Source organism: Penicillium solitum (assembly GCF_028829755.1).
Source record: "Penicillium solitum strain IBT 25940 chromosome Unknown utg000001l_segment0_segment0, whole genome shotgun sequence".
In the NCBI taxonomy this organism is placed as follows: Eukaryota; Fungi; Ascomycota; class Eurotiomycetes; order Eurotiales; family Aspergillaceae; genus Penicillium; species Penicillium solitum.
This window is the reverse complement of record NW_027072121.1, coordinates 7,510,876-7,525,468: the sequence shown is the minus strand read 5'-3', so window position 1 is coordinate 7,525,468 and position 14,593 is coordinate 7,510,876. Positions and strand designations below refer to the sequence as shown.

The window sequence follows — 14,593 nt, the reverse complement described above, 5'->3', positions numbered from 1 at the left end:
TTTCTTTTTCCGGTTGGGAAATTTTCATTTACACCTCGTATTGTAGCTGCCGTATAAATCCAGTGCCCAGGAAACGGGTCTCCCCGAACCTGTACCTCCTCGCTGACTTCCAGACTTTTCTATCGTGGATTCGGGCTCTTTTCGCAGTTCAAGGTCCTGCCTTCCAAGCCTTAGAGTTGCAGTGCAGTTAATCAAGACTTAGGTCTGATTGTTGGTATCATGGCTGTGAGAAAGCGCTTCGTCAACCCATTTGCTCGGGCATCTGCTGAGGAGCTGCCGGCGACTGGTGTACCCGACATGGAGGCTTCCACGGACTCCAAACTTGCCCTGGAAAAATTGCGCGAGACCGATCGGGCCTCGTTAGATTCGGAAGTTGTTGATCAAAAAGCGCAGTCGGGTACTCAAAAAGCTCAGGCAAGCACCCAAGCCTGGACAAAGAATACATTGATTGCAGCTTATGTTCTGTGAGTTCCGTCTCTTTCCAAGACCGAAGGAATTTCAGTAGCTAATAACCCAAAGCGTCTGGGTTGTCAACTTCCTAGAGTACTTCAGCTCTGGACTGCTCAGCTCTCTATCCCCATACATCTATAGTGGGTTTGAGCTACACTCCTTGACAGGTCTTACCTCCGTCATCGCTTCGTTGATCTCCGCTCTGGTCAAATTCCCCTATGCGAAACTCATGGATATTTGGGGTCGGCCTCAGGCCTTTGGAGTCGGCGTCGGATTTCTGACTCTCGGACTGGTCATGATGGCCGCCTGCAAGAATGTACAAACATATTGTGCTGCCCAGGTTTTCTACCAGACGGGGTTCAGTATGATCGATTTCTCCATGACTATCTTCATTGCCGACACTACGGCTTTGAAGAACCGGGCTTTCTGGATTGCTTACGCCGCTTCTCCGTATCTCATCACACCTTGGATCTACGGTTACGCTGCGAATGAGATCGTCGCTCCAGGTGGCATCGGGTATCGATGGGGCTTTGGTGTCTTTGCCATTATCATGCCCATTGTCAGTGCTCCGCTCTGGGGTCTGTGGTATTATACCCAGAAAAAGGCCGAAAAGATGAACTTGACAGAGAAGAAGAGCAGTGGACGAACTCTCTGGCAGTCTATCTTATTTTACTGCATCGAGTTTGATGTTATTGGCCTGCTTATCATCGCCACAGGCTTTTCACTCTTCCTATTGGCATTCAACCTATACTCTTATCAACCTGGAGAGTGGCATTCCCCGATGATTATCTGTTTCGTTGTCATCGGCTTCTGTTTGATTATCGCATTCACCTTCTGGGAGAGATACTTTGCGCCGGTGAAGTTCATGCCTTGGGAGTTAATCAAAAACCGGACTGTCTTCTTCACCTTCTCCATGGTGGTATCCCTGTACCTGGCCTGGTATATCTGGGATAGCTACTTCTATTCCCTCTTGCAGGTGATGTTCAACCAAACCGTCACGGAAGCAACCTACATCTCCAACATCTACACCATGGGCTCGTGTTTCTGGTGTCTTGTTTTCGGAGCCATCCTTCGCTACAACGGCCGTCTGAAATGGTGGGCCATCTGCTTCGGTGTTCCTCTTACCATTCTTGGGGTTGGTCTCATGATCAAGTTCCGCCAACCCGATTCGAACATTGGATACATTGTGATGTGCCAGATCTTCGTTGCATTCGGTGGTGGTACCCTCGTCATCTGCGAGCAGATGACTGTCATGGCTGTTTCCGCTCAGAGGAACATCCCTGCTATTCTGGCTATCGAGGGTGTGGTTGCGAGTATTGGTAGCGCCCTCGGAGGTACTGTTGCTGTCGCTATGTGGACTGGAATTTTCCCTGTTAAGTTAAAGGCGCTCCTCCCGAGTTCTGCACAGGCAGACCTCGCTACCATTTACGGCTCCTTGACTGTCCAGATGTCCTACGCCAGAGGCACAGCTACTCGCGATGCTATTGACCATGCCTACGGTGAAACTCAGCGACTTATGCTCATTACCGCTACTTGTCTTTATCTTATAACTTGGACTTCATGCTTCTTTTGGAAGGATCTCAACGTGAAGAAGATGAAGCAGCAGGTGCATGGTGTTCACTTGTGAGCGGCGATTGCGCCATGTTAGTTGTATAAAGCGTGATATAGAGACACATTCTATAGCGGGCATTTATTATCTAGTTGTATGTACATAGGTACCCGTGGACTTCCTTCATATTCCTGTATTGGAGATATTATAATAAGAACTTTTGTGGATCTGTTTTTTCCTTTCTTAGTGTTGTAGCTAGGAGACTATCTATTAATTGGAAATGGACAACAGTAATCTATAGGATAACGGTGAAAAGCATAGCTCCCACAAGGATAACTTCTCAATATGCAACATGCTCAATTGGAGTATTATATAATGTAGATAGGTAGGTCTGTGATAGTTCTATGGATGTGATGGTCAAAGATATCCTACCAAGTGAAAACCTAGGCGACTGCTCAACAACATTGTCTGAAGTGCCCCATATCAATGATTATGACGCAGTGGCTGGCCTTCTTGGGCTAGTCGCTGGTATTTGACTGCCTTTCGTAGCACCATGCCATTGCTTAGTTGATCGGTTTCCTGGCGGAAGATCTCCTGCCAGGGAGTACCACTCGGGACGACGGAGTATCCTTCAGTACCCAATGCCTTCCTTCGTTCTTTGATCTCATCATCGGTAATGAGCATATCAACCCGCCGTTTGCGCAAGTCAATACGAAGTCTATCCCCATCTTTCAAAATAGCAAGATTGCCTCCAGCTGCGGCCTCGGGGCTAGCATTCAAAATAGAAGGTGACCCAGATGTTCCCGATTGTCTGCCATCGCCGATGCAGAACAGCCCATCAATACCCTCTTTCAAGAGTCGGCCTGGTGGATGCATGTTGACAACCTCCGCCGCTCCAGGATATCCGATTGGGCCAACACCACGCATAACAAGGATGGTCTTCTCGTCGATGTGTGGAGTGTTCTCCAAACGATGTTCGTAGTCTTCAGGGCCGTCAAATACCACAACAGATCCTTCAAATGCCTCTGGGTCATCGGGGTTGGAGAGGTATCGCTTCCGGAATGCGGGTGAAATGACACAGGTCTTCATGATTGCAGAGTCGAAGAGATTACCCTTCAGATGGGCGAATCCGGCATCTTTCATCAATGGATCGTCGTATGGCTTAATGACACGCCGATCCCATGTATGCTTCCCACGGACATTCTCGGCAAGAGTTTTGCCATTGCAAGTGAGCACATCGCCATTCAGCTTGCCCTGGTCTAATAATTCAGCCATAATCGCCGGCAGTCCTCCAGCGCGGTAATATTCTTCGCCAAGATATTCACCCGAAGGCTGCATATTCAACAGCAGTGGGATGGTAGATCCGAGGGTATCCCAATCATCCATGGACACCTCTACGCCTGCGTGCTGCGCGATAGCGTTGATATGAATAGGAGCATTGGTGCTTCCGCCGATTGCAGCATTTGCTACAATAGCATTCTCAAAGGCCTCACGTGTCATGAGATCACACGGCTTCCGGTCTGCCTCTACCATTTCCACGATCCGTTTGCCTGTTTCATAGGCGCATTGGGCTCTGTGGCGGTAGGCAGCCGGGATGGCAGCTGACCCGGGAAGTGCCATTCCTAAGGACTCTGCGAGGGCATTCATCGTCGAGGCAGTTCCCATTGTATTGCAGTGGCCGACTGATGGAGTTCTAGAGTTTGGGTTAGATTCTGGGGTCATTTGCAGGGGCTTTAGAAATTGCTTACCCGCGGGCAATGTAATCCATAAACTCATGTTCGTCAATGTCACCTGTGGCGAAAAGCTCTCGCCCATGCCACAATACAGTGCCTGCTCCGGTCAAAGCTCCTTTGGAGTAACCGTTGAGCATAGGTCCCACGTTCATGCAGATAGCAGGGATATTCTAAAAAGTATCAGCATGGATCTAGAAGTCTCCCAGGTCTGGTACCCACCATCGTAGCGGCAGCCATCAAACAAGCCGGGGTTGTCTTATCACACCCGGTAAGCAGTACAACTCCATCAAGGAAATACCCCGTCAAGATCTCCACCAAGCCAAGATAAGCCAGATTACGATCAAGTGTCGCAGTAGGCCGTCTCGAAGTCTCTTGAATAGGATGTGTAGGGAACTCAAATGGAATACCTCCAGCAGTCCGGATACCCTCACGAACACGTTTGGAGAGCTCAATGTGATGGCGATTGCACGGCGCAATATCTGAGCCCGTCTGAGCAATTCCAATCATCGGCTTACCAGACATGAGCTCTTCTTTGGTGATACCGTAGTTGAAATACCGCTCCATGTAGATAGCTGTCATGCCGGGATTGCTGCGGCAGTCGAACCATGAGGACGAACGAAGTGTCCGTCCCGGTTGCTTGACGGGGACTTGAGCATTATCTGCCTCACTTGTGACTTTCATGCGCGTTTCTAGCTCCTGATTGCGTCGACGCAGAGCCTGCAGCTCACTTAGACAGTCCTCGATGTTGATTGATTGAGGTTGGGCGTCATTGCTGCATGAACAGCCCTCACAGGACTTCTTATCGGAACACGCCATGGTGTTTAAGATGTACTATAGCTTGGGATAGTGCGGGATAAACGTTTCATGGATTTGAGGGGGTGACAATGGATTATATATGGAGGGCTTCCTATTTGTGCTTTGAAAAATGCGGAGTGCATTCGGGAGACACTTTCCGAGCCATATGGCGTCGACTTATTGGAATCGTATAATTTGTTGAAAATGCCCCGCGTGATCACGGAGATAAGCCGAGATTCCGCCCCTCGGGATGTGATGATCCGGACATCGGTTCCTGAAGATATATGACGTCGCGGATCTGCTATAGGTGAACTTATTTTCAATAATTCACCTGCGTCAAACCTATCAACAATGCAAGGTCTAAATCGCGTAAAGGCAGTGCTCGATAAGGGCGGCCTCGCTCTGGGAGTATGGCAGCTATTGCCCGGCAGCAACATGTCCCGTACTCTAGCACGAGCTGGATACGATTGGGTTTTGGTGGACTGTGAACATGGAAATATCGATGGTCAGGGGTTTCGCTCTTATTTGGAGTTCAATTCTAACGTTCCTCGCAGACGCCGCAATGCACGAAGCTGTCCCCGCTATAACATCATATGGAGTGAGCCCGATTGTTCGTGTTCCCGATTTCCAATCTTGGATGATTAAACGTATGTCAAACACACTTGATATCGCTAGCTCACTTAACAATTTCTCATACTTTCCATAGGTGCCCTAGATGCAGGCGCACATGGAGTCCTCGCTCCTCTCGTGCGAACAGTGGAAGACACAAAGGCCTTCGTCGAGGCCTGTCGATTCCCACCACAAGGGAAGCGAGGCTTCGGATCGCCTTTCCCGATGGACAGGTTTGGCAGGGATGTATCAGCCACTCAGTATTTGACTGAGGCCAATGCCAATCTTTTGCTCTCGGTTCAGATTGAGACGAAAGAGGCTTTTGACAATGTCGATTCCATCGCCGCCGTCGAAGGACTCGATTTGTTATTTGTCGGACCTTTTGACCTAGGCAATGGTATCAGCCACCCAGTGTTGGGTAGTACGTTTGCCCCTGAATTAGAAAAAGCCATTGAGAAGGTTCTGGGTTCGGCGCACAAGGCAGGCAAGAAGGCTGGAATCTACTGTGCAAATGGAAAGCAGGCAAAGAAATACGCCGATTTGGGGTATGACTTGGTCAATGTTGTGACTGATGTTGGTGCTCTGACTAGCTCTCTCGCGAGTGAAATGGAGATTGTCACCCAGAAAGCAGGCCGGGCTGCCTCTGGGCCTTACGGTAGCTAGTGCATCCTATATGCCATTGAAGCAAATCTCGTTGCAGATGCAAATTTTGTTTGTCTCGCTATTGTTGATCGTGTAAATCATAAGGGGCCATGGATGCATATCGTGAGGGTATGGTCATTCACACCAAAGAATTCCAGAACGAATGTGACTCTACATCAACCTGAAAGCCTTGTGCAATTGCCTCAAGGTCCAAATCCGATAGTTCCAAAGTCATCATGGAAGATCCAAATTCAAGTGCGCGATCCGCAACGCCAGGTTCTCTGGCGACGTTCATAGACTCATCCACGAGCATGTGCTCGCTGGGAAAGTTGTTCCCAGAACTCCCGGGGCTTCCAGTGTGTATATTGCCATCTGTAGCACTGATCCCTAAGTGAGACATCAATTTCTCCAGATTTTCCCTAGCCTTCTCTGCTGCAGAATAGAGGCGTGTGTGTTCAGCAATAATATTTCGGCAAAGAATTAGTGATTGGAACACAGTTGAGTTACTCCCTTTCTGTGCAACAATCCGTGCGTGGATCGTTGCACTGATATAGGTAGCGTAAGAGAGCATGTACGGCGCACTGTTCAAAGAGAAGTGCTGCGAGTAGTCATGCAGAATCTGAACAATTTGGTTCGCAGCTGCTGTACATGCGTTCACTGACTCATGGGCGGTTGTTGAATTGATGACCCCGTCGTGGCCAATTATTAGAGGACGGTGAACCAAAATGATAAGCACGTTGAACAGAGCTCTTGCCGATGGTTAGCAGCTATCAAATAGCCTTGGTTTGTGCAAGGAACATACAAAAGGCAGGCAGACTGAGGCAGGAGGACCGCCTGGTCTGGGAATGACAAATAGTCAAGCTGACGTGGTAAATTTTGGCGCCAGCTTCTCAGCTGTGACTTGATTTCCTCCGAGATATTTGCCCTGTGAACCAGATTTGACTCTCGAGATTCCGAATAAATCTCACGAAGCACACGTTCCACAATTGTTGTTAACTCACATAAATTGGTGAGCAAAGAAACATTTAGTGATGGAACCACTCCTCGAGGCTTAGTGGTCATATATGTGATGCCCTGGAAAGGTTCAAGCTCGTCATAGTCATCCAGGAAGTCCAGTGACGCTCTCAAGTTGACACGGTTGAGAAGCGGAGGTCTCCCTTGGAAAAGACACTGGATCTTATCAATGACTACCAAAGAAGTCAGATGTTATGCGGGGGACAATACCCAGTACAGGGGAGTGATAGCTCACAGTATGCTCCCCAGAGCACTCGCTTTCGAATTTCAAGCTCCTCGGCGGGAATGCTATCCACAGCAGGGAGCACATGCAGACCAAGATCAATGAACATATTGAATGCATTTCCGGCGTATAGCCATGACAGACTTCGTTCATCACATCTGGAAAAAAGCGCATTGGACATAATCAACAACGCCTGAAGGGTAGTGATTTCGCTTTTATCGAAGCAATCTCGCAAAAGCTGCGTGAAGCGTTGCCGGAACTTCCATCCTGCAGTCGTAATGTCATTTGGATCGGAACGAAGCTCTGGTCGGTCACAGTGCTTTGACACTACGAAATATATCGCATTCAACAACAATTTGGAAAAATATGGTCCCTCGCAGGCCATATCTCGCATGAAAGCCGGCCGGTAAATTATCTGTGCAGTGTAGAGCTGACGACTCCAGTATATAGAGAGTAGATGCATGCCGATCTCAGGATCGATGCCATCAAAGTCGAGTTTTCCGGCAGCAAGATTGAGTGGCTCTAGCTGTCCTATTATTTCCCAATTAGTACCGTAACCATATCTGGTGTTACATGAGATCCGACTTACTCTGCCTCGCTGTCTGCGAAAAGAGAAAATGCCGCGTTCCCTCTTCGTTCCATTGACCTGGTCTATTTTGCTCATTGTGGTTCGGACTTGTATCATCATACACTGTACTCGTTGGGCCATGGTACAATGACGTGTTTCTGCGATCGTTCTCCGGTACTTCTGGGTGTGATACACCTCTAGGTGAAGTGGAGGAAGAGTCATTCCGCGAGAGACCAATACCCGTTACTCTCGAGAATGGCAGGGGAGTACGTGGAGTGCTTTCCGATGTAATAGAATGCTCCGGTTCAGATTGAACCCTTCCAGCAGAAGTGGTGTTGTTGCCCCGGAGCTGGGCACATTTCTGTCGAAGGATTTCATTCTCCTGCTCTAATTCCGCAATGCGGTGGTTGGTCGGCCCAAAAGCAAAGCATCAGCAACTTGAAATTTGATTGTAGTGCTCTCATTTGTACCTTGGCTTATTCTGGACCACGCCTAGCCGACAATCGATCCTCTTGGCTAGACAGTTCCCACACTGGGGCCTCTGGGCATCGCACTTCAACTACTTGTTTAATCCGATAGTGAGTTCAAACTCCGTATAGAGGCCCGAAATACGCACCTTTTTCTCGCGACAATGCACACACGCTGCCGCCGATCGGCTCCTTCGAGTTGGCATTGTGCTTCATGAGGTCCGGAAACTCTTGTTCCGGGATTTGCTTCACCTCCGAGGGTGTCTTTCGATGACGTCAGCCACAGTATCAATGTTGTGGCCTTGTTTATCAGGCAGTGCGAAACATCAATGGAGTTATTATGATAATGCTAGGGCACAGTCGACCTCCGCGCTCGAGTGGCGGTATTAGCTATAGAACATACATAAAGATTAAATAAGTAGCATACGTAAGTATCGCTTTTATTGGAAGGTTAGCGCTTAAGTTATTAACGATCAAAGAAGCCGCTATAAAGACTTCTTAGCCATGCTAACTGAAAGGTAAAAAAGAAAAAGATTTGCAAGCGCCGCGCTTAATGCGAACCATAAGAACTCCAATAAATGCACCAGATCCCTGAACTTAAAACAAACGTCTGAAGACAAGGACCGAATATCAAGGTCGGCGTAGACCTTAGGCCACGGCGTCGAACTCCTGTCAATGAAAGGCAATTTTGTGCCAATCAAGAACATCAAACCTGCACCCTCTAACCCCACCAAAAGGGCCTTCAATTCCCACCCATAGACGTAGCCGCATCCCCAGTGGCACCGTCAGTCCCATCAACCGCCCCACCAGTCGCAGCAACCACGCGATCAACCTCGCCGCGACACTCGGGCATAGCGCTGCGCATCTCGCGGGCTAGCACGTCGCGGAAGCTCGCAAAGGCCTCACGCTTCCCGCGCAGGTCTTGATTCCCACGCTGCACAAGCTCGACGAACTCTCGCGTGTAGATGTCTGGGTTGCGCGCCGAGTCGACGTAGTCGATTATCTCTGGTGGGAGCTGGATGCTGGCGAGGGAGGGGTTGGAGGGGTCGGTGTTTGTGTCCGGTTGGTTTTCTTGTGTTGGTGGGAGTTGGGTATGTGTTGACAGAGTCGAGAGGGCAAGGGTTAGGTTTTTGCTAGAGTGAATTAGTTTTGGGGGGTGTATAGGGTTGGGGTTCAGTTGTGTTGCTTGTCGGGGAGTCTTTTGCTCTGACGGAGAACATTCATGGGCATAGGGAAATGTAGGGGGCATAGGATTCCATTGCACATGACGTACATCTTCCGCACAAGCTCCTGCTGTGTCTCTGGGCCCAGATAGCCGTGGACGGCAGACTGGATCTCGAATAAGTGCTGGATCACATCTTTGAGGTCGTCTGGGTAACGAATTAGCAAGTGTACTCTCAGAGCTCCTTACTGCTCGTAACTCACCATCGACCGTTTTCAAAGTGACTGGTGCCATGATCTAATATATTGAAAGAGGTGTCCGCCTATCAGTTTAAACTGAGGTTTCTCTTGCTCTTGCGGGGAGAAACAAAGGCGGTGTGGGGACAGGATTGAAGTATACAACCTTCGTTATCTTTCTTATACTAAAGTTGAGATCGAGTGCGCTCTTAGCTACGATTACAGAAAATAACGTTAGTAAGTTTGGAGTTATTATTTTCAAGAAAAACTTGTGTAATGTCCAATATGTCACTGTTTATATATGCATAGCTCGTGGGAACCAATGTCATTCCCCGAGTTGCGCCCGCGCGGCGAACATAGCGCTGAAACCGCATCATGTGAAGCAAACAAGACTTGTACCCTATACTCTACACTTCCCGCGTCCTCAAGCTAGAAAATTTTGGGACCTTGATCTCTGTCTCCATTTCAAGTCCGGACAAGCTTGGGAAACGCTGGCTGAATTTGGCCTCCCAGTCCTCTCCGGGGCTTGCCGGAGTCTCTTCGGAGGAGCCATGGCCGTGACCAGTACCTGGTCGCGAGGTAGCTGGACCAACGCGCAAATTCTTGGGCTTGGGCGGTGCAGCTGGTCGAGTTGTGTGACGTTGCGTAGATGGGTAACTGGTAGGAGCGACAGAATGCGGGACACCCGCAGAGATCTTGGGGCCGTCTAGGCGATCCGGCACTGTCATTGAACCCTCACGAGGTGTGTAGGTCGGGCCAGATGTGTTAGACGCGGGGAGCTGGCTGGAGGTGATGGGCCTGGCCTCACTCTGCTTTGCCTGCAAAGAAGAGGAAGTCTCCGTGAACCGTCCATACCCAGTGGCAGTCTTTGGAACGGTCGGTTTTTCAGACTCTCCAAACAACGATTGTACCTTACTCTGAATGGTGCGGGAGCGTGCGCCATCACCTATCGCTCTTCCACCCCCGTCGCCCGTTTCGGCAACCCGGCGCCGGTACTCAGCTGCGGCATTGGCAACTCGTTTCTCCTCTTGGGAGAGTCGGCGGCGTTCCAGCTCCCGACGCATTTCCGGTGATATGTCGTCCCGGTCGGCGTCTTCCAAGGCAATCTCGTCATTTAGCGAAAGACTTTCGTCAGCTGAATCCGACGCCCCAATCAGACCCTGTCGAGGCACATCCTCTGCCGATGGCGACGATGATTTTTCTTGATTGCCCGCCTCAAATCGCCGGAATGCGTCGCCGAATCGACCGGCAAATATGTTCTTGCCTCCTGAAAGCGACAAAGTAGACAGACTACCGCGTTTGTTGTGTTTATAGCTACCACTAGAGCGTTTTTCGCGCTTCCGATTGCTCTCTTCTTCTTCCATCGCGCGTAGGTAATCGACGTCCGAGGAAATAATCCGATCAGACTCACGATCCACATCGGTACGAACTGAGCGTAGTGGCGCGCCGCCCTCGTATTGCAGGCGGGGCATATCTAACGAAGACCGCGGGCTCTCGGAGTCACGCGGCAAGTCATATCTCGCTCCCGCCTGGACTGACATCGGTCGAGCCTTTCCAAGAGCGGATTTAGAGCGTCCCACAGGTTCATTTACCTCTAATGTTGAAGGTCGTCTCAAGGTTTCCATCGAGGGGCGCGCAGAATTAGACTGGCTGGAAATCCGGTCAGATGGCAGCCGTGAGCTTCCTTCCACATTCAAACTCGACATCGGGGGGGATGGCGCTTTTTGCGGCCGTATCACTCTTTGTTCCTCCTCAGTTGTCAAAGGCTCGCTGGAAGATCGGTGTTCATTATCGGACGAAGGGAATCGATAGATTGGGCGACTAAACAGCTTTGGCTCCGGCAAACGAGGTGTTTGGATAGGTGAGGTCATGGTACCCGTCGACACCATTGCGGGCCGCTGAGGAGTTGGCTGGTACAAGGGAGCAGCCTGCGGGGCGGGGGTTTCACGCAAATTAGGTGTTCGGACAGGAGAAGTTTGAGATGTTCGCTTATAGACTGGCTTCGGCGCACGTTCGGGCGAGACACGTCTGGCAAAGGCATCATCGGCCAGGGCGTTGGTGAGTCTTCGAGATAGATCCTCGTCCTCGGGCTTAGATTCAACTGTTGGCTCGAATTCAAACTTGTCCCCTTTTTCATGCAAAATGTCAAACTGGTCTAGGGAGGGGAACCGTTTTGACATTTCCTCTGCTGTCTTCTTTCGGGCTGCGCTCCCGTCCAGGGCTGCAAACGGATCGTTTGACGAGGCTTCAGCAGCGGCTCGATATGGCGAAGGACTCGGTCTCTCGGAGCTAGGGTGGGACGACGGGGATTTCCCAGGTCGACCACGCCGCATAGGCGCAATCTCTGGGATTATCTCAGTCTCCTGCATCGGAGGCGAAAATACTGCGCCTACCGCAGGAGATTCCGTGGGTGTAGGTGGTAACTCTTGATACTTGCGCGCTTCCGAAACAGAGCGATTGGAATAGATCTAAGCGACAGTCAGTGCCAAGTTTTCACTAAAAGAAGTGTGGGCAACATACGTCTTTGATAGGAACTTCCTTTCCTTGCATTTTGCACACCTCGCGCACGACCTCGTATATGTTGGGACGATTGCGGGGATCTTCCTTCAACATTGAGCCTGTTCGGAGGTGTCAGCCATCGGTGATCGATTATAGGCGAAAGAAATCATCCAAACTTACCAATGAACAGCTTCAGCCGACTCGAAAATGAAGGGTAGGAAGGGTACTTGAAGGTCGCGTTGAGAATAGCCATCTGACCGACCTCTTCGAAGGGGGTTGTATAGTAGCACAATTTGTACAAAAACACACCAAGTGCCCAAATATCACTCTTTTCGTCAATCGGTTGCTTCCGATAGACATCAATCATCTCTGGGCTTCGGTACTGCAGTGTCGTATGCCGCTGCACATCATCTTCAATCAAGCGACCCTCGGCAGCAGAAGTAGCAGCAGGACGAGGGGGTGCCGATGATCCAAAATCACACAGTTTGTAGGTAGCAGAACTCCCCTTGCCCGAGATCAAAACGTTCTCAACTTTCAGATCACGATGAAGGAGGGGCGGTTTAAGATAATGCATGCACGCAACACCTTCAGCAACATCGGAGAAGATCTTGACAATCTCCGGCTCTGTCAACCGGTGTTGAAGCCGGGTGTTCATGAAGTCGATAAGACCACCACCCGCGCAGTACTCCATGATCAGGAACACCTCATATCCACCTCCGCGCAGCTGCGAGGCATGCGAATCAATATACTTCACAATGTGCCGGTGACCCTTGAGCTTCTTCATGGTTTCCACCTCAGTGCGCATGTTGGCAAGGGCCGCCTTGTCAGGCACAGCCACCCGCTTCAGCACTGCGGTTTCGGTCCCATTGACTGGCTGAGGCAATCGCACCACGTAGACATGAGCAAAACCGCCTTCAGATAGGTATTTCTCTACTACCACGCGATGGCCGCCGACTTGAATCTTAGTGCCCGGAAGCAAGGTCCCCGCAGGTGCTGTCACTGCGGCGACGGGATTGTAGACGGGGAATTGACGTGACGTCGCGGAATGACCGTGGTGGGATTGTGAGGACATGGTGCCGGAATGCCCTTCAAGGGCAGGTCGTAAATCGGTTCTCGGTGGCTAGCGACGCGGCATAGAGAGTGAAACGGGGATTGGGGGGGGTGTTCAAGGTTGGCGGAGATAGGTGCCTGGGAGGGGGACTAAAAGGACAAGTTGGCGGGGAGGCGGAGACACGGGGTAGTACCTGACTACCAGGCTATTACAAGGGGGAAACAAGAAGATTTGAAGCTGAGGTGAGATAGAAAGAAAACGATCAACACTCCGATGGAGAGAGAGAGGGTATTGGAATCCCAAGTGGAAAGCCACCCAATCACCGACTGCAGATCACGTTCTGCCGAGTCTTGTTCCTCACCATCGGGGTTCTCTTTCATATTCACTTCTCCTAAACTACTTTCACTACGGTGTCCCACTGCCAGGGTAATATCCAGTGTTCAGCATAGCCTAAGTGGGCCAGGATGACTACAAGTGCCTCTCATGAGGCCCTATGTCCTCTTATCCCTGGTCATGGTCCCGCACCTCATGCCGCGATCATGGGACATCTTGGGACATCTATATCGTACGGCGCGCTCGCCACACCTATGGATGGTGACCATGAGATATAGCTGCCTGCCTCTCTTTTATTTTTTTCTGAGTCATGAGCCCTTCCTCAACCTCGGACTTGAATTTTACCACACACTCGACACTATGCTGTGAACCAGCCTCGGTGGCTACATCCTCCAACTCGAATATCTTGGACCCACTACGTCCAAACTATCTCCCCCAACCGCTTGACCGCAAGATTAACAAGTGTTTTCTGGCGCTCCGCCCCCAGCGTTATATGCTCCGGGCCAAACCACCTGAGGGACATGCTAGGACCGAATGTTCTTTACGCTGGGCTGCAGCTCGAGGTGCACAGGGGTATGAAATTACATCAATGGCAATCGCTTGTGTAAACTATATGAAAGCCACATGTCTGGGCTATTCACACAACAATGCGAACATCCGAAGCACCCCGGGCTCCTTATAATGTGCTGGCTGGGTAGAGGCTCAAGTGGCCCGAATGCGAATACGGGCCCCTCTTAGCCACAGAGTATCGAAATAACCGCAAAATCGACGTAGAATTTATTAATATACCTAGCAGCATACCAGATACTATATAGATACTATATGTTTTTGACCTAACTTGTAGAGCTCAAACTAGGTTTTTTTTTCGCTCCTATTTCCCTCCTACTCCAGCTCTCAACATTGTAACCCGCGGCTGCCCCGGGGAGAGGAAGATAGTCGGAAGAATGATATTTCGAAGCTGACATAAGCAAGCCTTTTTCTCAAAAGGGTAAAATCAAAACAAAACAGCCGTACTTTTGCCATATCGACAGGACTCTGAGCATTGATGCCTTTGCAGGTTGAAAAGCTATATTGAAAGACTTATGTTTGAGAACAAACACTTGTATAGCCATAGCTTTGAACAATTCTATTGCTTTAGAAAAGTTCACTGTAATCAATTGTTCTGATAATTCCATCCCTTGAGGCTATTTCTGAACTAGGTCACATAGCCCTACGTAGAATCGCGTGGCCTCCGAGGAATTCAACATAATTCGGATAATATA

At 50.0% G+C, this 14,593-nt stretch overlaps 6 protein-coding genes across 6 annotated transcripts; 2 read left to right on the top strand and 4 right to left on the bottom strand.

Annotated features, from left to right (window-relative positions):
- Positions 1-219: 219 nt before the first annotated feature.
- N7455_002870 (uncharacterized protein) lies at positions 220-2,077 on the top strand (the record flags this gene model as incomplete). Its single annotated transcript, XM_040955088.2, has 2 exons — positions 220-464; positions 520-2,077. The coding sequence occupies 2 exons, from the start codon at positions 220-222 to the stop codon at positions 2,075-2,077; spliced, it is 1,803 nt and encodes a 600-aa protein (XP_040814443.2).
- A 405-nt stretch (positions 2,078-2,482) lies between these two features.
- N7455_002869 (IlvD/Edd family dehydratase) lies at positions 2,483-4,548 on the bottom strand (the record flags this gene model as incomplete). The annotated part of the gene is made up of 3 exons (XM_040955153.2): positions 2,483-3,692; positions 3,748-3,902; positions 3,952-4,548. The coding sequence occupies 3 exons, from the start codon at positions 4,546-4,548 to the stop codon at positions 2,483-2,485; spliced, it is 1,962 nt and encodes a 653-aa protein (XP_040814363.1).
- Positions 4,549-4,878: 330 nt separating this feature from the next.
- Positions 4,879-5,799, top strand: N7455_002868 (HpcH/HpaI aldolase family protein; the record flags this gene model as incomplete). Its single annotated transcript, XM_040955198.2, has 3 exons — positions 4,879-5,032; positions 5,082-5,174; positions 5,234-5,799. 3 exons carry the CDS (start codon positions 4,879-4,881, stop codon positions 5,797-5,799), a joined length of 813 nt encoding a protein of 270 aa, XP_040814356.2.
- A 118-nt stretch (positions 5,800-5,917) lies between these two features.
- Positions 5,918-7,679, bottom strand: N7455_002867 (fungal specific transcription factor domain-containing protein; the record flags this gene model as incomplete). Its single annotated transcript, XM_065604373.1, has 4 exons — positions 5,918-6,527; positions 6,581-6,965; positions 7,028-7,541; positions 7,605-7,679. 4 exons carry the CDS (start codon positions 7,677-7,679, stop codon positions 5,918-5,920), a joined length of 1,584 nt encoding a protein of 527 aa, XP_065462864.1.
- A 952-nt stretch (positions 7,680-8,631) lies between these two features.
- Positions 8,632-9,527, bottom strand: nut2 (mediator complex subunit NUT2). Its single transcript, XM_065604372.1, has 3 exons — positions 9,476-9,527; positions 9,324-9,420; positions 8,632-9,183 (listed from the first exon to the last, which is right to left on the bottom strand). The coding sequence occupies exons 1-3, from the start codon at positions 9,504-9,506 to the stop codon at positions 8,793-8,795; spliced, it is 519 nt and encodes a 172-aa protein (XP_065462863.1). The 5' UTR covers positions 9,507-9,527; the 3' UTR covers positions 8,632-8,792.
- Positions 9,528-9,855: 328 nt separating this feature from the next.
- N7455_002865 (putative serine/threonine protein kinase) lies at positions 9,856-13,019 on the bottom strand (the record flags this gene model as incomplete). Its single annotated transcript, XM_040955159.2, has 3 exons — positions 9,856-11,916; positions 11,969-12,066; positions 12,128-13,019. The coding sequence occupies 3 exons, from the start codon at positions 13,017-13,019 to the stop codon at positions 9,856-9,858; spliced, it is 3,051 nt and encodes a 1,016-aa protein (XP_040814357.2).
- Positions 13,020-14,593: the final 1,574 nt, after the last annotated feature.

Coding starts and splice junctions, on each gene's coding strand:
- nut2 (XM_065604372.1), bottom strand. CDS start 9,506: ATGGCACCAGTCACTTTGAAAACGGTCGATG. Junction 9,421..9,475: donor CACTTTGAAAACGGTCGATG/GTGAGTTACGAG, acceptor TTCGTTACCCAG/ACGACCTCAAAGATGTGATC. Junction 9,184..9,323: donor CAGGAGCTTGTGCGGAAGAT/GTACGTCATGTG, acceptor AATTCACTCTAG/CAAAAACCTAACCCTTGCCC.